The 22,865-nt window shown below is 37.5% G+C and overlaps 1 protein-coding gene across 1 annotated transcript; it reads left to right on the top strand.

Annotated features, from left to right (window-relative positions):
• The first annotated feature begins 15 nt into the window (after positions 1 to 15).
• MTRR (5-methyltetrahydrofolate-homocysteine methyltransferase reductase) lies at positions 16 to 22,351 on the top strand. The gene is made up of 16 exons (XM_084282469.1): positions 16 to 79; positions 431 to 605; positions 2,280 to 2,462; positions 4,758 to 4,911; positions 5,344 to 5,461; positions 6,499 to 6,871; positions 8,588 to 8,710; positions 9,593 to 9,746; positions 11,336 to 11,424; positions 13,054 to 13,234; positions 14,424 to 14,466; positions 15,884 to 16,070; positions 18,120 to 18,238; positions 19,612 to 19,704; positions 19,799 to 19,978; positions 20,947 to 22,351. Exons 3-16 carry the CDS (start codon positions 2,319 to 2,321, stop codon positions 21,089 to 21,091), a joined length of 2,103 nt encoding a protein of 700 aa, XP_084138595.1. The 5' UTR covers positions 16 to 79; positions 431 to 605; positions 2,280 to 2,318; the 3' UTR covers positions 21,092 to 22,351.
• The last annotated feature ends 514 nt before the right edge of the window (positions 22,352 to 22,865 follow it).

The raw sequence follows: 22,865 nt of genomic DNA, 5'->3' as shown, positions 1-22,865 counted from the left end.
GGAGCTTCCGCCGCCCTCACGGCGCTGCTCGGCGCGGCCGGGCTCGGTACTGCGGGTGTCGTGCTCGGCCCCTGCACGGGTAGGTCTGTCGGTGACGGGAATTCGGGAAAATGGCGTTTTGGGGAAGAAATAGGGGTGAGGGGAAAAGCCTGAGTGTCCCAAGGTGGTGGTGGTGGCGGGACCGGGCGCTGGGAGCGCTGTGGGGGGCTGTGATTGCTGCTGGGGCTGCCTTAGTGCGTCAGGCACCGGCCCTCCTCAGGGGCAGCTCTCCCCCTGAAAACACACACAAAAAAATAAATAAAATAAAAAACTATACTTCTTTCCGGTGCAGTAGGAGGTTTACTGTGCGATTTTATTTTTATCTTCTGAAGGAACTGCTGCTTGAGACTGCTTTCGGCGAAGTTCACGTGTCTTGTTGTCTCGGTTGCAGGGTGAAAGGTATTGCGAACAAGCCAGTATCTGCTGATAAAATGACATACAAACTGACCTGTCTGTGAAACCACAGTTTCACAGCCCCGTTTGAAGCCCCACAGAAGAGTGTGAGGGTCCTGCAGAGGCATCGTGTGGGCCAAGTAGAAAACTGGTCATCTTTCTCCTTTTCTAAGGTATGAGAAAGAACATAGTAATAAAGAAACACCATTTCACCTTTATTGTTTTTTTCTCCACAGCCAGACATTGCCACCTGCTGACAAAAGAGCAATCAGGTTGGAAGCACAGCACATGACTGGGACAAACCTCTGTTTGTTTCACTACTGAGGGTAGTGAAAATGAATTTCTATGAACCTTTGTAATTTCTATGTAGTCAAATGGTAGTATTTCTTTTGTAAAAGGAGGGTGAAAAATCAGTCTGTCGATTATTTGGCTTGTGCATCTTTTTTGTGCACATGAAGTCAGTTATTTGAATGAATTTAAATATTTTTTAGGTAAAGCAATGTCAATTTAAAGTAAAAATTGTGCTGGAAAATGTAATAGAAAAAATAAAATGAAAGCCTTACATTTTCCTAGTAATTTTGTGTTTCATGGAATTCGGGTATGGTACAGGCACTGTACTCTTAAGAAGCTGTCATTTAATTTTACCACTTTTGTTTTACAAGTGTGCTTTAAAAAAACCCTCAGTATCATAATAGCAGATATGTCCTGCAATACTGTGGGGAGACATATTTTGCCATATGAATGGAGTGCAGTATTCTTTTTCTGTTTTCCCTGGAAGAAACAAGGAAAAAAGAAGTGCCTGAAATTATTTTGCTACAGGTCTACGTAAATTGATGTATGTACTTGAATCTGTGGGGGTGCCATAAGTGAAGTACAGCAAACTGGGCCCAGGCACATGAAAAAAAAGTCTCAAGTTTGGAACTAAAATTGCTGAGTTTTCATTCTAGGTATTTGAGTTCTACTGCAGCTCCCAAGCAGTAACAAAGCACTAGCAGAAGATTAATTTGCAATATATGCACAAGAGACATTTTAATTGTCTCTCTTATTCACTGCTTCTTGAAGTTGACCTTTTATCTTCTGTCTTTTGTCTGTGTCTAAATCACAAAAGAAAAGCTTGAATGAGAGAGGTTTTATGGGACAGGCAGATGGATAAAGATGTGCATCTCGTTTCTCCTACTTCTTTCAAGACTTTGGGAAGGAGTGAAATTTTACATTGCAGAAGATTTCTCTAAGATTTATTTGAAGAAAAAATGTCAAAAGCTCAAGAGTTGTATAAGAAGCTCCTTTTTGAAATAGGGAATGAAAAGTAATGCTTATGTTTAAAAATACAGACACAGAGAATGGTGTGTAAGAGCATTCAGGTAAAAAAAAAAAGCTGATTTCAGAGAAGAAGAAATAAAGAATTAAAAACATTGATCAAATGTCGTAGTTCGATGTCACCAAATTATGTATTTTGTTTTTTTCAAATGCATCTCAGAAAGCTGACTAAAGCAGTCAGTAACCTAAAATGGAAAATAAAACTTACGTAATAAAAATAGTATTTATTTTCATTATTTTTTTTTCCTGTATTGTATTGCTTATAAACTAGGTTCTGAGCTTGGCACTCTGCAATATTATTGCAATATCAAGATAGTACAGCACACTTAACTGAATCCTTCATATCCTGGCCTGCAAAGCCTAGTTGTGAGAAAAGACTTCTCTTCAGAGTAGATGCCCTGTTTCCAAGTTAAACACCAATACTGCTATCCTTTTAAAGTATCTCTTTTTAATCTAATAAACAGGGCAAAATCTTGCCATTCCGCATGCAGTAAATTTGCTTCTTTTTCTTTTTTTTTTTTCCTCTGCAGTGTCTTAAATAAAATTTTAAAAGTACCCTGTTTTGGAAAATGTGCTGTGATTTAAAAAGGAGGTTTTTGCTCCTCTATGCAACACAGAAAGGGCAGGCAAAAGCCATAGCTGAGGAAATATGCATGCAAGCAGGTGCCCACGGATTTGAAGCTGATATGCACTGTATAAGTGAAATGGACAAGGTGAGATACTCTGTGCTGTTTTGAAAAAGAGTTATTTAAGAGCTACGTTTTTCTTCATGTGCTTGAGTGGTGGCTGTTAATAACAGTGAGGTCTGAGCACATTTATCTACCTAAAATACATCATCTAGTTTTAAATTTGCAGGTTTTAGGAATCAATAACATGGATCGATACTCATGATAGCCTTCTGCCAAATCTTTCTGGTGATTTTTCGTACTAGAATAGTAAATGAGTATACGTGATCTCTGTTCCTAAAATCAGTACAGTGACTTCTTGAAAGCTAATTGTGTGTGCAGTATTGAATGAATTCATTATTTGTCGGTCAACTTTCCTGTCAGTAGAAATTATTATTCAGTTTGTTTGTTGTTCATGCATTGGAAAATTTGAGAAGCTTATAAAAATAATTCAGTTCCCTTTTGCTTTCTTGGGGGCACACTTTCTTTTGTAGCTGGACATCTGATTTTGAATGAATGTTCTCCAAATATGTAGCAAAGTCTTAGAAGGAGACTTAGCCAGCCAGCAGAGAATGTGAAGATTCTCCTTATATTCTTCCATTTAGTTTCTTCTGTGTTTGACAAGTTTGTAGATTAGTTTCAGGAAGGCAGCAGGCTGGGTATTTCTAGTCCTGTTAGTGGCCTGCACTTGAATAAATGCAGTTTGTCAAATTTGACAAGACAACTCAGAGCTGGGAGTTATTGATGGGGCATAAAGGTGCACTGAATTGAGAATGTGAGAATTAAGCATTGAGGAAAAAGCTTTATGGCTTTACGGATATCATTACTTAAGCTTTTACTTTCCCTTCACTGTGAATAAAGAGAACTTAGAGAAGTGTAGGTGTAATTAGAGAAGGAAGGGCCGAACGACAATTTACATCAGCAAGAGCATGCTTGAGGTATGTGGCCTCTTGTGAATTCCTCTGGGTGAGATCTGACAGCTTACTCCACAACCTGTGTAGTTCAAAGGGGTGTGTGTGTGCCTGAGGTCAGGAAGTGAGATGCTTCTGTTTTGTCCATACTAGTCAGTTAGAAGGCCTGGCCCTTCTTTATGTGTTTGCTGGGTATTTCTCTGAAACTCTTCACACGTTTGCTAAGGAGAATGTAGTGGAGCAAACAGGAGTTTAATGAACTAATCCTAACTCTCTTTTAATACACCAGCTTTTTCTTTTGAAGCTTTTATCTTTTTTTTTTTTTTTTCCGTGGGACACAATTTTATGTAACACTTTTGTGATACCAGTAGGCCCTTGCATTTTGTACTTGAAGAAGAGACTTTTATTTGTTAATGCAATAGTCACCTGTGGCAGTGCACTGAAGTTCTCATACTTATTAAATCAGCTGTGAAGGCTCTGCAGATCCAAATTACTGGAAGAGAGCTGCTAAGGCTTTTTTATTTATTTTATATTTTTTCCCCACAACTTATAGCTCTGTTTTGGAAGCTCAGGAATTTGTGTGTGCTTGGAGTTTACTTGATCTTGTAAAAGACAAAACTGTTTTGGAATGTCCCTGGACAGCAACTCACTGAGGTCTGGCAAAATACTTGAGAAATGTCCTTGCATGTTTACTCATGCTTCCTCTTCTGCTTCTCTAGACCCCTGCTGTTGGACCCTGCCGCAGGCAGGATGCTGTTTGAGGTGGCAATTTAAGTTGCTCCTTGCAACTGTTCCTAGGTTCTTCAGGAAAGTTGTGGAAAACAATGACAATAGCAAAACCACTTGATAACGTGTTTCATTGTGTTCCTAACTTTTCTGGATTTCAGATGTAAAGAGTAACCTCCACATGCCTAGAGAAGGAGATACAGTTCGAGTGATTTATGCTTAGAATAAAGCTCAAATCCTGAAGTTTTGAACTTCAGTCCTGACACTGCCTGAAACAATTATAAATAGTATTTCTTGCAGTCTTTGTGTATATTTTCTCATATTTCTATTGTTTTATTGGAGTGCTGGGGGTGAGTTTAAACTGAAACCAACATGGAGCAGTTGGAGGAGATGGGGTTGCTTCTTATGGTAAAGAGGAGGTTAAGGAGTAACGTAATTGTTCACATGCTGTCTAGTAGACAGGCTACCATTTTTCTTCTGTTCATGTGGTTCTGTACCTTACATTAATAAACAAAGTTACAAACAGGATTACAATTTGCATCCACAAAAGAACTTGTAATTACATGAAAGCGTTTCTGTGGTTTAATACAGGTAAAATGAGATTAAATGCTTTTCCTTTGGGAAAAGGAAAAGAGGAAAATAATATGCAAGGCCACAAATACATCTCAAACGGTGCCTTATAACTTGCTTGTTCTGTTCATTGTAGTATAACTTGGAAGGAGAAAAGGATCCTGTAGTTATTGTTATTTCCACTACTGGTACTGGAGACCCACCAGACACTGCCCGCAAGTTCGTTAAGAAAATTCAGGATAAGAACTTGCCACCTGATCATTTCGCACACCTCCAGTACGGATTGTTAGGTGATGTAGTGTTTTGTATATTATTGGCCTCACTCTGTTTCTAATTATTTCAACTCCTTGCATTTTCCTATAAGAATGGTTTAGTTTTTTTTAAAGCCCCTATCTAAAGCAGCGTTATTCTGAAGTGTTAAATATCTAAAGCAAAGTATTTTTGAGTAAATTCTACATCTTAGATTTGTGAAGGAAGAACAACTTTTTCAACGATGCTTTGGGACAAACACAGATTTTCTTTCTTTTCTTTCTTTTCTTTCTTTTCTTTCTTTTCTTTTTAAGTCATAAAAGTGTCATCCTTACACACACTTAGATGCGTCAGGTTATCCTGCTTGCCTGCAAGAAAATCCTGTATTTTAATTTTAGATCTTTATTAGGTCGTTGTCTGTGATGCCTGTGTGGCTGGCTGACTGACATGATTTCTTTCCTTGTATTTGTTAGGGCTGGGAGATTCAGAGTACACATTCTTTTGCAATGGTGGAAAGACAGTAGACCGACGACTTCAAGAACTTGGTGCCCAGCACTTCTATGACACAGGATTAGCAGATGATTGTGTAGGGTAAGAACTGAATGAGTTTTGCATACTGGATAAACAAAATCCATAATCAGGTATGATTTTTACTAAATGCTTTGAACTCTTTGAAATCAGCCGAGTCTGATAACACCTCCTAGGAATGAGTCCTATCCAAACCTGTGCTGTTTCAGTCTTAATTACGTTTGAATGGAACTGCATTTTTAAAGTCTGAGCAAGCATCTGTAATGCCTGTAAAAATGGATGGCATTCAGCAGTTTTAGAAATTAAGGAATTCGGAATAAATAAAGGCTTTTAAAATTTTGTCCAAGATTATTGAAGTAAGTAAAAGCAGTTCCATGGCATGTATACAGTGGGGCTGCTTTAGGTGAACTGTAAAATGTTTTTTAATTTTTTTTTTGCATTTTGCATTAAAAAAAAAACTTTTCTTGTAAAGTAATTATATAAGACGTTTTTAAAATTACTGTAGAAGAATAACGTAAGGGAACAATTCCCTTTCTATTCTGTTGTTCTTTCTGGCCAGTAGGCTGCAGTCTTGGCTTGCTTATTTTGAAGTACAGATTATAATAGTTCTGTTCGTGATGGCACAAGACAGTTGAAAACAAACATTGCCGTAATCATAAAACTTTTATCTTGTTCTAAAATAGTAAAAAATGGAATGTTATATTTTAAGATACTGATGTTGCTGTTACACAGTGAAAAGTTTCGGGTTTTGCTATCATCCTTTCTGTCATGAAGTTCAACATTAGAAAATAAAAATGAGAAACTGGAAAGTGAGCCTACTGCAGACTCCATAAACTTACATAGCATTAGTATGAAATGCAAATACTCATTTTAACAAACAAGTCGTTTAGATAACAGCTGCGAATATATATAAAAAAAGAAAATGAATGGTGTATTTTTTACTTTTTAACTTTTTTGCTCTCTTCATCAGTTATAAATTAACAGTCCAGAAAGTCACAATGAGATCGTTCCTCTCTCCTCTGTTCATCCTTCCCCTTCTCTCTCGCTCTTTCCTTCTGTTTTCTTTTTCTTTTTTCTTTATTCTTCTGTTTCCTCCCCAGGTTAGAACTAGTGGTTGATCCTTGGATTGATGGACTTTGGCTTGCCCTCAAGAAAGTGTTTCTATTGCAGAAAGAAAAAGAAGGCATGAGCAACGATGTTAGTGCTGTTTCTAGCACTCTCTCTGCAGCCGCCCGTGTTGGGCATGAACTAAACTTAAGCTCAGAAATACAGAACTTGAAACTAGAAGATGAGGGAGATGCAAGTTCCGATGTTTCATCACAGAAACCGGTTGACATCAATCTTCTGGCTTCAGCTAGAGACACAGAACCTTCGCTTGTTCACTCTGTCCCTCCCATCTCTCAGGCTGCTCTTAATATCCCTGTCTTGCCACCAGAGTATATAGAGGTGCAGTTTCAGGACACCCATGGTGAGGTAAGGAATTTTGAAGTTTGAATGATGAAAGTCTCTTGTCTTCTTAGGATCATGAGTTCAAAAGAACAAATGGATATATATATAAAAGAAATACATCCCTGAACACAGGAGTTTTATTGATTTTAAATGGAAAGTCCATTTATATGGTAAGAATGTAGTTAATGATGAGCATATGAGTTAAGGATGCCTGTGTTGAAGTATAGAATCACAGAATATCCTGAGTTGGAAGGGACTCACAGGGATCATCGAGACCCAATCCTGGCACTGCGCAGGAACACTCAAAAAATCAGACCATGTGTCTGGGAGCCTTGTCCAAATACTTCTTGAACTCCAGCAGGCTCGGTGCCATGACCACTGCCCTGGGGAGCCTGTCCCAGTGCCCGACCACCCTTTGGGAGTAGAACCTTTTCCTAACCCCCAGCCTGACCCTCCCCTGTCCCAGCTCCATGCCGTTCCCTCGGGTCCTGTCGCTGTCCCCAGAGAGCAGAGCTCAGCGCCTGCCCCTCCGCTCCCCTTGTGAGGGAGCTGCAGGCTGCCATGAGTCCTCCCTCTCAGCCTGCTCTGCTCTGGGCTGAAGTATAATTTAACTAAATAATAATTTGATAAAGGAATGGCACTGCAGTGCTGGGAATGGAAGAATTAAAATCATCAGTATTCAATTTATGTGTTTTAAATAAATTATCCATCATGTTCAGACTGTGAAAATTCTCCCTATGGAAAGGAGTATAGTACAGCTTCAGTTCAGATTTTTAGTACTTGCAGAATGCCATGAGAGGGTTTAAAATTCTTCAAAATACTACTGCATATTTAGTAACTTAAACTTGTAAATATATGATCATAATTTTCCTCTTGAAGATAGCATATGCCCTACAGACCAAAAGTCAATGTGCTTTCATTATGAAACCATGTAGAACCAAGTCCTGCTGTACAAAGAGAAGAATTAGCATAAGCTAGTGATCGTTTCCAGTTGGTAAATTTAGTGTTCAGAATTAACTGGAAAGTGTGACTCAAACTTTTCTGATTGCTTGCCAAAGGACAGATGTTTTGGTTATCTCCTCAAGGGAGCAGTGAAGGCTGGCTGCCATGGAAGGGACAGGGAGACAGTAAGCTGAGTGTGGTAACAGCCAGGAGGGCAGGGGCCCTATTCCCCAGTACTCAAGTAATGCCAACCAAGAGATGGCAGCTGGGATCAGCGAAAAGTGCAGATGTGGGAATGAGACAGATATGAGGCTGAGCTGTTGAGTTAAACAATCCAAATTACTGAAATGAAGATTTGTGATTTAGAGGTTCCCTTTGAGTACAGACTAACACTCAGGTTGAAAGCGATGCTAACAGTGCTTAAAAAGAGGGGCTGGTCACTAACCCATAAAACGAAATTGGCTGTTTTTAAGACAACTTAATAAAGGAAAAGACTAACTTCATTTTATAATAGTATAGGCCCATTGGGCTGTTAAAGCTTATGGACCTTTTATAGTTGAATGTATGCCTTGTACTACTTAAATATGATTTTAAAAAATGTAGAACAAAACACTCTGTGTTGGTGTGTATATACATATTGAAGATGCATGTTTTTCCTCCTCATTGTCTTGAATTGTTTCCTAAGATTGTTTCAAAAAAAAAAAAAAAAGTGCCAGCAGTAATTCCTGTGTATTATACTAAGCTGTCGTTCAGCTACTTCGCATTTTTTAATATAAGTTTTCACCTCTCCTTTTTCAGAATCCACATCCATCCATACTGATTTCAGAGGGAACAACCTTCAAAGTGCCAGTTACAAAAGCAGTCCAGCTCACTAGAGAAGATGCGATAAAAACCGCGTTGCTTTTAGAACTCGATATTGCAGTAAGTTAGTGGTGGCTTTTTTCTTTTGTAAATGGGCAGAAATGTAGGGTAAAGAGCATGTGTGTTATGCATAATAACTGGGGGAAAAAGATTCGATGGCTTAAAAAGAAAAAAGAATTCCCTCTAGAACAGGATGATGTCAGCTTAGGCTGATTCACTTTTTAACTGCAAAGTCTGATTTGTTCACTGAAAGACATGGCTCCAAAGAAGCCAGAACTTTACAGAAGTTGTACATTCAATACCCGATCCATGGAATAACCATGGATATGGCATTGAATTAAATATGCAACCTACAAAATACTCAGAAATTCTGTATAGTAAACTGTGGTTATTTGTTCTGGTAGGTAATCTACACAAGCAGTAATTTGAGTAGCATAAGCAGGAGGTAAGAATCTTTAGTTCATTATCTTGGAGCTTTTGAGATCTGCGTCATCCTCTGGAATTCATTTATTCTGGCTTTTTAACATATTACTTAAACTGTTAACTTCTGTTACCTTAGGTGTATTTAATATACGGACTTCATTTCTCTGTTCTTCTCAAACCAGAAAACAAAGCACATTGGTAGTTAATGATGTGGGCTGATTATATAACACCTCCTCTTAATGCGTCATTATTTTTCTTCTGTTTAGACTGCTCAGTGGTTTTTACTCAAGTGTGTCCAAATATTTAAACCAGATGAGGAAAAGTTTTTCTAATCAATGAAGTTAAACCAGCAAGGAAAACATGAGTATTAGTTTCTGATGTCATCGAAACAGAATCCTAGCACAGAGCAAAAAAATGTACCTCTGTAATAGTAGGTAGATTACTGTTAGGCATAGGAATGCTGTTGTCTTTTTGGTTTATCTTACAATTTTATGGAAATTATTTCATATTTTAAAACAGAATACAGCCTTTGACTACCAACCTGGAGATGCCTTCTGTGTAGTATGTCCCAACAGCGTCAGTGAGGTGGAAGAACTTCTTCATGTCTTGGGACTTTCTGAAAGAGGGGAGTGCTTTGTTTGTGTAAAGGTTAAGGAGGGCACAAAAAAGAAAGGTAAGGTGTGATGCGCTGGTCATAAACAAGTATTCCTTTCTGTGTTAGTAGTAGTTGGTATGCATGGTTTTGAACATTTTTAAGTTCAATACTGGGACACAGCTGTCATTTTGTAGAGGCATTTCAGAAGTCAGAGATACGTCGGCAGGAGAGGACACAAAATGCTGCTGCTTGTTTTTACTGTAGATAAGTTAACTTATAATGGGAACTTCAGTCTGGTATTGGGGTTCCTCTGTGCTCCTTCATGTTTATGGAGATAAACCTTTAAGCATATAACTGAACATTTCTAAGTGAAATTTCTCCTGAAATTTCTCAGAAGTACAGCACTTCACATTCATCTGCCTTACATCCTTTGAGGGCTGCACTCTCAGAGCAGAAGTCTTAGTGCTGCTGCAAGGTGCCTTTTAAGGGGCTCATTGCCCTATGTGTATCCTCTTTGTGCAGCCTGTGAATTCTCTGATGAAGTATGTGAGATCAAGTGAGGGGGCAAAACAGAGAAATTATCCAGCAGTCTGGCACATAGTCTGTTGAGCAAATCCTGCTTTCCCATAGATGTCCTTTATTGTACATATGAGCATCCTTGGAAGAGGATTAAATACTTATTTTGAAATGCTGTCAGCGTGTTCCAGAAAAAGTTCATATGCATATGAAAATGGATGCTTCTTTCGTGCATTTTGTTTATGTCAATCCTCTTACTGTGTAAAAGTAAATTTTGTTCTTTTTAGCAAGAGTTCAGTCAAGCAATGCTGATATGAAAACATAATTTAGCAAGGGACATATTTTTAGACCAAAATTTATTAAAGGCCTCTTGAAAAGAGAAACGTACAGTAAGAATGAGTAACTAGAACTTGAAGCCAAGAAACAGTATCAAGAGAAATCCCAACATGCAAGTGGGGTCTGTAGTTAAACAATTGGGGACTTGCAGAGCTTGTTAGTAAGTTTTGTCAAGTAAGTGATCAAGCTTTTGGGGTTAGCTTAGAATGGGGAGTAGCTGCTTTAGCATGGCACGTCACAAGGCTGAGCCTGCCTGGACCCATTAAGAGGTAGCCAAATGCTACCTGTGGATCCTGGCTGACTCCATGAAGAAGTAGCCAAATACTCCTTTGGTTAGATCATTAGAAAACATCAGCATGTTCTGATTTTTCAGGAGTGTGTATTCATAGAGGGGGGAAAAATGTAGATGATCCTTTCCCTTGTAAGCATTCCTCAGAATTTCTCTAAGATGAGAAGTGGCAAAAAGGCCTTGAATGGCCTAGCCAAATATATATATATATATATATATATATTTGAACACTCATGTATTACACTTTTCTTCTTGTTTCCTGCTTTCTTGGTAACTTTTTTTTGGTCTTTTCCTTGGAAAACCATTTTACTGTTTAGTTTATAATTGCCACAAATCAGTTGGGCTCAATCATACAGAATTGAATGAAGCTTAGGTATATGGTATTTCTTGAAGGAACAAATAAATATGCATTAATTGATATTCTGTGATAGTTCTATCATTAATTGATAGTTCCGTAATGCTATTTTTGGATGTTAATAGATGTATTTTTGTGTTTGTTTTTTTTTTTTCCTCCCCCCTAAACTAGGAGCATCTCGTCCACAACACATCCCTGAAAGGAGCACTCTGAAATTCATTCTAACCTGGTGTCTGGAAATAAGAGCAATTCCCAAAAAGGTGTGTGTTTGTTTTCCCTTTTGAAGGGAAATCCATAGTAATTCTACTCTGTGTAGCTACTTGAAGTTCTGTCCTTGCTTTGTGTCTTGTTACTGGGTTTTTGGTGAATAAGGATTGTCAGCTTGCATGCTGCTGATTCCTTGTTCCAATAAATTTTGCTCTTAGTGCTTTATTGGACAAACTATGAGATACCAAAATCCCCATTACCGTTCTGTATTCATAAGTAATCTGGAATTACATAGGAAAACGCTAGATAGTTGGTTCCATGTAACTGGAAGGCTGACAGAACCTGGCTGTAGGCATTGAAGAGAAATCATTCCTTCTAGTCAAAGAGGACCCGTATCTGTCCTGTTTGGTCACTGGAAGCATGTTGCTTTATACAAGCATCATGTAATGCCTTCAAAATACTTCAAAGCTTTTCTTGAGCATTTCAGTAACTGGCAGAATTCAAAGAAAGATTTTTGGTTGCGTATTTGTTCTCAAAATGTGTGTTTATTACTTCTCTTGCATTTTGTGCCTGGAAAAAAATCAGAAGCTTGCAATTAGAAATGCATGGGTATTTCTGGTATTGTCAAAACACATTTTAAAGATAAATTTGTGTGAAGCATGAAGTTACAGTTGTGTTGCTTGGATCTGTGAAGGAAGTCAGTTTTTGGAAGTACTTCTCACTCAAGTGAATTTCACAGTAGGATCCAGCATGTCATTATTAGACAATATACTGTAGAAGAGAATCATTCAATTGAGACAACCTTTTCAGCACTACATGTAACTGTTTTTGAATCTTTTTCTCAATAATAAGAGTAGGCAGAGGGTGCTGTCTGGGGAGTATCACCAATCATATACCCTATCTGCATTGTTTCTTGCTCAGAATAGAGTGCCCTGCAGCTCCATAATCTGGAGTTATTTTCTGGAATCTGGTGTTTGGCCAAAGTCAAATTACTTTTCTGGTGTTCTTTTGTGTAGAGTAAGTCCTCTGATTGCACCGGGTATTTTAGATTGCTTACCTTTTAAGCACTGTGTCTATTTCCACCTTGCCTTTTGGAAAACAAACAGACAAAACAAAACAAACCCTGGAACTACTTGCATCTGAATTTTGCTTTATATTGCAAGCTGTACTTAATTTTCCCTTAAGAAAAGCTTGCACTACCATTAAGTAGGCATAAATACAGAATAAAACACCGCAGTGACATTTACATGACTCAAAAATACCATACTTTATTTACAATAATACCGCTTCTAAGACTTGGTATTACTCCCTTCCCAGCTTCTGTAACTTGGCACATGGTGTTTTGTCTTGGACTAATTTGTGTTACGGGGCTGTTACTAAAGTGCAAATACATAAATAAAGTCATTCCTAAGTTTGGGTTTTATCTGGAAATGCTTTTTATCTGTCTCTTCCCTCAGTCAGGCAAAGTAGGATTTTTTGACCTACTAGCTTGCCCCAGACATTGGAGGGTGGGGAATAGGGGTGTAAATGTCACAGTAGGTGAAAGTGTACATTGGAAAATAAATTGTATTATTCATTAGCCTGCAAGCTGGCTTCCTATCCCCAGGCAACACAAGCTTTTCCCAGGTTTGTCCAACTGGAGTATTTCTTTTTACCCTCCACTCTTACTTTCTTCACTCCAGGCATTTTTGCGAGCCCTTGTAGAGTACACCAGTAATGCAGGAGAAAAACGGAGGCTTCAGGAGCTTTGCAGCAGACAAGGAAACTCTGATTATACCCGTTTTATTAGAGAGTCAAATGTTTGCTTGCTGGATTTACTTCGTGCTTTTCCAAGCTGCAAGCCTTCACTTAACCTGTTAATTGGTAAGTGATTGATTTAGGTTTAATTGGATTTAGTTCATTCTGAAAATGCATCAAACTAAGTGTTGAGTTTCTCAGGATGGGGGGTGACTGTTCAGTTACCACTGTAGAAATATTATAGTGTCCATAGTGATCAAACGAAAACTATTGCTGGGGGCAAAACTCTGTTGTCCAGTGGTAGTCTGTGGTCTTCATTCTGTACTTTAGTCACATACCTGTGCTTCAAATGACTCTGGGTTACTCCTGTGCGTAAAAATAAGCATAAGATGCTTGCAGGATTAGTGTCTTCAAGAAGTAATTCATCAACTGGTTGCAATTCAAAAAGCCGTGTTTGTATACAACTGATATCCCTGCCTTTGTGTTCTTATTCTTGTGTTTTTATCTGTCAAAACAGAAAGCTTTTTCCACTGCATTTGTGTTTATGTTATGCCCAACACACTTGCAGAGTTCTGTGTATGAAACATGGAAGGAATGAGCCTTGAAATGCAGCCATCTCAAATGCATCTGAAAATACTGACAGTTACTTTCCAGATTAAAAAATGGAATTTCTTAATGTGTTTCATTACGTGAAACAAAACAATTGCTTTTTATGGCCTTGTGATCGTGTTCTTCATTACTCCTTAGTAATTTGTAGGGGTTTAAAAAACAAGTAAATACAAGCTCTGTTGTCTCATACAAACTATTTTGTTTGTTTTTGTTTTTTTTTAGCTGTGATTTCAAAACATTAAATAGGTATTCATCGGAGTTTGAAGTCACACTGCCACATCTGCTTCCAGGACATTTGTATAGCAGAAACATTCAGTCAAATAATTCCATTTCTCAACTTTTCAACTCCATAAAGCACACTCAGATGAAAGACGGGGAAAACTAAATTTGAAGCTTCACTGTGTCCACTAACTACTGGCATCTCTCCTGTGTACCTTACAGTTGTTTTTAAATAACTAATAACCATATAAATTAACTGTTATGGCCTTATTTTATTGTATCTCTGACAGGTGTTCCACAAAGCCTAAAAATTATTCCTAATAGGGTTCAGATCCTAGTACCTTATTTATGAGAAACACTCAATGTTAATAGAGTAAAATTATAGTATGCTTGTTACATGTTGTAGTGTAAGCACTCACGTAATATTTTGATTTTCACTGGGCTGAATCAAACAATAAGTGGTATCTCCTTTTCTTTAATTTTTCAGAACATCTTCCTAAATTGCAAGTCAGATTCTATTCAGTTTCAAGGTAATGACATGTTCAAGTTGTATCTTGAGTAATTCGTGTGCTTTTTTCTTCAGTGTATACACTACGATCTTTTAGAGAGCAAACTTTGAATTGCTTTTTTAAGGCCATTTTGCTTAGAATAGTTGATCTACCCCTTACTCTTGAATTCCTCTGTATCATCTTGAAATCTGAAGCCCTGATGCTCCGTTTTCTCACCCTTTTCTCTCTGTTGTGGTTATAACACTTTGGCAGCTCAGCACCACACAGCCACTTTCTCACTCTCACCAGGTGGGATGGGAGAAAGGTAAAAACACAAGAAATCCTGGGTTGAGAGATAATGGTAGTTCACCAGGTAAAGCAAAAACCACATGTGCAAGCAAAGCAAACCAAGGAATTTGTTCACTACTTCCCATCAGCAGGCAGGTGTTCAGCCACTTCCAGGAGAGCAGGGCTCAGTTTCTTGGGAAGACAAATGCCATCATTCCAAATTCTTCTTCCCTTACCCTGACTTTGCTGAGCATGACCCTACACTATGTGGGACATCCCTTGGCCAGCTGTCCTGGCTGTGTCCCCTCCCAGCTCCTGGGGCACCCCCAGTCTCCTCGTTGGCAGGGCAGCACCAGGAGCTGGAAAGGCTTTGGCTGTGGAGATTAGAACAGCTGTTTTTCTTTAACACAGTTGCTGCACATCTCTGCAAAGGGCCAGCCTTCCTTAACTTCGGATGTGTGCATTATTATTTTCTTGAGGCTTACAATCTCAGATGCTGCTTTGCCTATCTCCCTCTTCCTTACAGGAATCCCTCCAGCTTCCTAAAAAATCACACTAGGAGGCAGTTCCTGCCCAGTGTTTTTTTCATTCCCAGTTAGCCTATTACAATACTGACTTTATTTCACTATAAGGTAAAAAGAACATAGTAACGTGAGCAATGCTTCAGATCTTCTGCAAGACCATCCAGTGAAAGCAGCAGATCTAAAGAAGAAAGAGAAGAGAACAGAAGGATAAAATCTGAGGGGAAAAAGTGATTATGTCCTGGTTACCAAAATCAAACAAACAACAAAACCCCACAATCAATCAAACACCACCACCAGAAACAACAACAACACGACCAATCAGAAAATACCACCAACAAAACACAGGTCTTGACTATTTCAAACAATGCTGTTTAGAGTGTCTTGTAAGAGGTTGGTGGATTTCTCAAGAGCAAGCTCACACATGTAAATCTTACAGAGAGGAATTCTGATTGAATCCTATAGGCATTGGCCTTTGAGTCCAACCCTAAGAAAATTTCTAACTGCATATAAATATTACATAGGTAACTGAACATATCTTGATTTGGGTAATGTGGTTTGAGTTGAAAATGGACCTGCTGTAAGATAGCAGAGCTATTTTGGGTCATTAAGTTCATTTTTATTTTTTTTTTATATTTGCTTCTTTACAGTTCAAACTTGTATCAGCCAGGAAAACTGTCCTTTGTGTTTAATGTTGTGGAGTTTCCTGCCTGTCCCACTAGACCAGTCTCACGGAAAGGAGTATGTACAGGCTGGCTTGCTGAGTTAGTTGCACCTCTACTGCACCCCAATAAAAACACTCTGCATACGAAAGAAGGAAGCCCTCCAACTGAAGAGGTATGAATGTTAAGTCTAAATTTCCATAACTGTTACATTTATGCATGTTTTGAAACAACTGCAGGTTTCATTGTTTGCAGATTGTTGAAATGCAGATGTTTACAGATGGTTGTACTGCAGATGTTTTGGCAGGAGCAGTATGCTTGTTCATTTTGCAGTAAGTTAGGACATGAGGGAAAGGCTTAAAGCTTCATTGGGGGAGTTCAGGAAAAAAAAGTTCAAGCACTAACATGAAAAAGCTCTTGGCTGAGAAGGTGGTCAAGCCTTGGAACAAACTCCCCGGTGAGGTGATCACAGCTCCAAGCCTGTTGGTGTTCAAGAAAGAGTTGGGCGATGCTCTTAGACATTGGGTTTAACTCCTAGGTTGCCCTTTGCAGAGTCACAAGCTGGACTGGTTGATACTCGTAGGTCCCTTCCAACTGAAGATGTATCATACTGTATATCATAAAATACATTCTATATAGTGTTGCATATAACGTGACAAAAAAACTATTGACATTCTAATATATATTTAAGAAATATGGAAGCAGTCTTGGTTACAAGGAAACTGTGCTGATAATACAAGGTCTTGGTCTGGCGAATTGTAATGAAAACCCATGTAAGTTATTTTTAATTTTTAAAAAGTAACTTGGGAGAAACTGATTATTATGTGCATGATGCATCTTATCCCAGTATTCACATCTCTATTGAGTTAAAGTATACTTGATTTGCAATATGTTAAAGCTCAAACATGAGGAAGAGATGGACTGAAAAAAAACAAACAGAAGGATTGTTACAAATTGAGTCTGAAAAACATTGAGAACTATTTGAATCTGCTGTGCAAGCTAGAATTCAAAATAGATAAATGTTCAGCAATACACATAGGTTGCAAAAATATATGGAATAGCAATACAAAATGGATTAATTTATTTCATAGAACAAGTGTGTATACCAGTTGAATTATTCTTTTTAAAGGAATGACAAATTTGGAATTCTTAATAGGGAAGATAGTCTGTTAACTCAAGTGTGGTTTGAAATAGTAAGTATTACAGAAATAGAAGCATTGTCCCCCCACCAAGAATTATACTGTTCTTTTTTTAATCATCATCAGACAGAAAAATTAGTGTTGTTTTAACATTGTTGTGGATTTAATGATAAGAAGGGTAGTGCTAAATCACTCAGGTTTACAGAACAAAGTTTAAATAACTTGATCTAGTTTTTAACTCCTTAAACTTGAAAGTGAATTCAAATTGTTTCCTAATTAATATGCAAAATAAATCGGATTCTTGCTTATGATTTTAATGAGTAAAACTCTGCTATTGCTGCTGCTGATTTTTAAATGGTCTTCTGAAGAGTTAAGAATGGTCATCTTTCATTCCATATACAGTCAGAAAATGGGGCATGGCTCCTGTGAAAATTATAATCTGTCTTCCTTTCTGACACACATCTAGTGATCAGAATTAGAGTATACCAGTGGAATGATATAAACCATTTTCCAAGGTCTTTGAGCAATTGTTGGACTCTCCTTACCTGTTTGCCTTTTTGGACTTCCTGTAAAACTTTTGTGAAAATTAAGAAAGCGAGCTTGATATCGGTAGACTTTAATTCACTATAAACAAATCTCTACCCCTACTTCACAGTGCTGTGGTTCACAGTGGTTTTTTGTTTCACTTTAAAAAAGAAAAAAAAAAAAAAACGTTGCCTATAACAGCAGTGAACAAGCCTAGCTTCCTTTTGTGCACCGTTATCACACTTTCCATGAATTCTAGAAATTCACCAAACTTACAGTGCAGTCCTCTTTCATATTCGGAGGCTCATGTTTGTTTGGCTTTGCCATATTTTTATCCAGATTGATTGATAGATCTGTAAATAGGGTGTGCTTTTCAGAAGTTCAAGTGAAATTGTTTTTCACGTGTCTGTGTGGGATTAAAAGTAACCTCTGAAGTTCAGGATTTGGAAGGGTGTCTGTACACACACACTACATAAACATTCTGAAGGTTCTAAAAATGTCATGATACTTTCACTTCTTAAGAATACTCTTCAATTGTATTTTGTCTGATTTCATTTTAGATATCTATTTTTGCTCGTCCAAACAATACTTTCCACTTACCTTCAGACCCTTCTGTCCCTTTTGTGATGGTTGGTCCAGGAACAGGAATTGCACCATTTATTGGTTTCCTGCAACATAGGTATGTACCAAATTTTTAAATGAAAAACAATCTTTCTATGTTGAAAAAAATACAGCCTCAGGCTTCTAAGTAGAAAAATTAATCTATTTTTAATCTTTTTCTTTTGGAAAAAAATGGTGTGGGTTTTTTTGTTTGTTTGTTTGTGTTTTCCTCCCTCTTCTTTGTTAAACCAGAAAGGGCAAATCACACATGTTTTTATGAGCTGTTTACAACTTTGTCCTTTTCTTTCTTTGTAATGCTTAAGGAACTCTGTACAAGGCAAAAAAGGTAACAAAACCATGACATAACAAACAAAAATAAGCATCTAGGGTATGTTATTACAAGGGACACTGCTCTGGTTTTTGCTCATCTTCTGACAGCATTCTTTGCTTTCATCCCCCCACCTACAGCAGTGTAATTTTGTAAGGCATAAAGAAGCTTGTTCAAAGAGTTACAGGTACATTCAGAATAAACAGGAAGAATTGAATATTTGGGTGGTAATGTAAGCTTTAGAGGTAACCAACATATCATTCCTGTGTGACTTATTCATACTAGCAAGATAATGGAATTTCTTGCATCCTGTAATAATTATTTTTAAACTGCTCTGAGAGAAAGGTGGTATTTTGACATGATGCTGCTGGCTCCATGCATCTGCTTTAACCAGATCATTATGTACTGTCCTTTCTACTACCAAGTATTAACTTAATTTTATCCCCCAGGTATTTTTATCTCTCAGATTTATTTTGTTTTGTATTTTAAAGAATCCATAGCATTTCGTAAGCATTTAATCAATGCTAAATAAAACACCTCTCAAAGTATAACTAGAAAGCAACAGCTAAAACCCCTGTAAAGTAATATCTTCAGCATTATTTCAAGAAAATACAATAACTTTTCTGATGGTGTAGTGGTAAATAGATTGTTATTCATGGACTCTAAGAGGTTTCTACAGCTAAATGAAAAGTATGCTAAAAATGGTTTGTGCTGAGCTTTCCCTGGGTATTTTTACAGTGCTTCTAACGAGGGTTAAGGGGTAGCAATCTCCTTATTCAGCAATCAGAAGTGTTTTGTGAGATGTTCAGAAGTGCCAGTCTTTACTATTCCCATATGAAACTGTGACAAAAAAAATAAATAAAATTAAAACTTTGAATTTAATTGATTTTGAATTGGGCCAAAAGTGAGTACTCAAGAAAATCAGAGAAGAAAGGTTTCACTGTTACTTACCTTAAGCCATTTCACATTAATAGGCCTCTGGACAGCCAGAAAAGCACTACTGTAAATGAGAATAAGGTTATAGGAGTTTTAGTTTCTGCTCTTGATAAAACAACATTGGGTTTACATACAGTTGGCACAGTTCTTTTTTTTTTTTTAATTATTTTTTTCTTTTGGCTGTTTAGGCAAAAGCTGAGGGAAGAACATACAGACTGGCATTTTGGAGAGACATGGCTGTTCTTTGGTTGTCGGCATCATGATAGAGACTATTTGTTCAAGCAAGTTCACTATTTAACATTTCCTGTGTTAAATTTGTATTCATGTGGGATGCTTATCTCAGAGCCATTACTAACACTTTTTATTGCCTTTCAGAGATGAGCTCAGATGTTTTCTTGAAAATGGGACTTTAACTCATCTTAAGGTTTGTTTCTCAAGAGACTCTTCAACTGCAGAAGGAGCCTCGCCTAAGTATGTGCAAGATGTCCTTAGGCTTTATGCTAAGGAAGTTGCCAGAGTCCTGCTGAAAGATAGCGGTTACTTCTATGTATGTGGGTGAGTATGTATGTAAAGATGGACTGTCTCAGAAAGTGAATAGTTTGAGGTTTTAGAAAGACTTTGAGCTGTATGAAAGACAGGACCAACATGTTGCTCAAACAGCCTTCCTGGAATGCCAAAATTTAGTCTGTTATGTCCATTTTTATACATGTATAATACAGTTACGAAAGAATAGTTTGTAACTACACAGTTCTGCTTGTTTCAGTCACCTGTTACTTCTTTTCTTTTAGTATTCAAATAAGTTGTAGTAGGATTCAAACTAATCGATTGTTTTGAAAAAATGGGATACTTGAATCCATGAGATGATAAATTGGACAGCTGTGACATAGCAGAAACCTCTGCTGCATTCCGGGTGTGGATAAACCAGGATGCTACCTGAATATAGAAATGAATATTTGTCGTGACAGACTCCAAAATTCTACTGCCTTTATGAAGTTCCACAATAGTAATATATTTTACAGTGGGAAGCTTTATGTGTAGAGGCTAACTTTCCTGGAGGTTCCATATTTTTTTAGGAAGTTTGTTGGTATATGGTCAACTGAACATTGGGCTTTTTGTCAGTATTTTCTCCTGCTGGAGTAAATGTCTATTATTTGTATTAAAAATAGCATTATTAATAAGTGAGGTTTCTTTGTATGATGAAACCATATGGGGATATAATACCGTACTTCAGCAGGTCCAGTTCTCCCGAAAAGTAAATAATTATTCTGTGATAGCCTAATCGGCAGTGCAAGTTTTTTGATGTGTATTGCCATGCACTGAAAATCTTGTAACATTTGTTTGAGAGAATCTCTTGTACTTGTCAATGCTTGTCTATGTGAAAACTTAGTGGATGACTTGCCATACAGTATACAATTTTTTTTGTTTGTTTTTAATATGTTTTCCAATATTACTCTGTTTCTGAAGCTGTTGATAAAAGGAAAAATACAGTATTATGCATTTTACACCTACTTTTTTATTTCTAGGGATAAGAAGCACATGGCTGATGGTGTAAGTGATGCTGTAGTGGACATTTTAAGCATGGAGATGGAAGTTGACAAATTGGAAGCAATGAAAATGCTGGCCATGCTTCGAGAAACAAAACGATATTTGCAGGATGTTTGGAGCTAAATATTTAGCTTTTCTTATGCCCTTACAGCACAAAAGATTTAGTGTTTTACTTTCACATTTATGCTTTTGACTAGAAGTTGTTGTCAAAAGTGCTATTGTCACACACATTTTAGCTTTCTCTGCTGATCTTTCATACAGGAAACCGTTTAAAGGACAGCAAACCAATGTGTCTTCTGAAGTGTATTGTTTTTAGTAACATTTCATAATAGTGCCTTGATTCTCTGACTACTGCTTTCATATAGAAAGTAAGAACTCTTGCACTTGTACAAGTATAATTGTATGTTTACATTAGGTCATGTATATTTTTTTACTATAATGTATAAATAAGCTACAAAGTAAATGTGCAGTAATCTGTGCTTCATCAAACATATTACTGACTTGCTAGGACTTATTTGAATATTTTTTAAGACTATTTTCCTTCCACACACGCACATACGTATACATGCGAGTATACATACATACATGTGTGTATACCTATGTATTTCTATTTTTGCTTGTGCAAAAATGGTAGGAATGAAGGTCCAGAATATTGCACACAAATTTGCTGCAGAATTTCACCTCTTGTTTTTTTAATACTTAGCTTTTTCATTGCATCATTCTTATATCTCAGTTTTGCTACACTCAGTGCTGATCCCTATTAGATTTTCATGCATTTTAAGTTATTTTCATTCCTGTCTCTAAAATGTTTGTTGTGTGATTTTATTTTTTTATTTAAATATCAACAGTTGGGTTGAATGTGATTGCTGGAGAAAATACTGCTTAGCAAATACTTTTTAGATTTCTAAGGTAATATTTTTTTTAAGTTGAACACACGCAATGAAATACTACATTTTTAAAGCAGTTACCCTTACTTAAGACAATTCACTTCAGAAATTAAAACGTTGGAAGCAAGTTGTTGAAATATCCATTCTTCTTCCAAACAAGTGCTGTTTGGAGTTACAGTTGGAAGAGTGAAAGTATAAGTTATTCATACTTCTCTTCGGATCTCTCCTCTTTTCCTTTGCTTTTTCTAACTTCTAAAAATTCATGTCATCTTCTTGGTCCTTTGTCATACTAAGGTCTTTAAAGATAAACACAATATATGAGAGAGTGTTTTAGACACATTGTTGTATATTTCCTTGGGAGAACTCTCATTTTGTTTGTCCTTAATGCATAATCAAGAACCACATAACTTACTCCAAGGCTTGTATTTGCCTACTGATTATTTGTTAATTTGTAGGTAATTCAAGAAATGTTTATGGAAAAATTATGATCAGAATAAAATCATGTTTTTAAACTGAACATTTTAATGAATTACCTTATCATCATGCAAGTTAAATCAAAACTTTTCCAAGGTTCAAAAGAGTTTGCAGATGGCACCAAACTATGTGGTGCAGTTGACACTCTGGAGGGAAGGGATGCCATCCAGAGAGACCTGGACAGGCTTGAGAGGTGGGCCTGTGCAAACCTCATGAAGTGCAACGCTTGGAGCAATCCCAAGCACATATAAAGGCTGGGTGGAGAATGGATTGAGAGCTCTGAGGAGGAAGGACTTGGGGGCGTTGGTTGATGAGAAGCTCAGTGTGAGCCGGCAATGTGCTCTTGCAGCCCAGAAAGCTAACCATATCCTGGGCTGCATCAAAAGCAATGTGGTCAGGAGGGCAAGGGAGGTGATTCTGCACCTTTGCTCTGCTCTTGTGAGATTCCACCTGGAGCCCTGTGCTCAGCTCTGCAGCCCCCAGCACAAGGACATGGACCGATTAGAGTGAGTCCAGAGCAGGGCCATGAGAATGAT

The sequence above is a fragment of the Netta rufina genome (genome assembly GCF_964035555.1).
Source record: "Netta rufina genome assembly, chromosome: 2".
In the NCBI taxonomy this organism is placed as follows: domain Eukaryota; kingdom Metazoa; phylum Chordata; class Aves; order Anseriformes; family Anatidae; genus Netta; species Netta rufina.
Note: the sequence above shows the minus strand (reverse complement) of the source record. Positions and strands in the feature narration are given on the sequence as shown.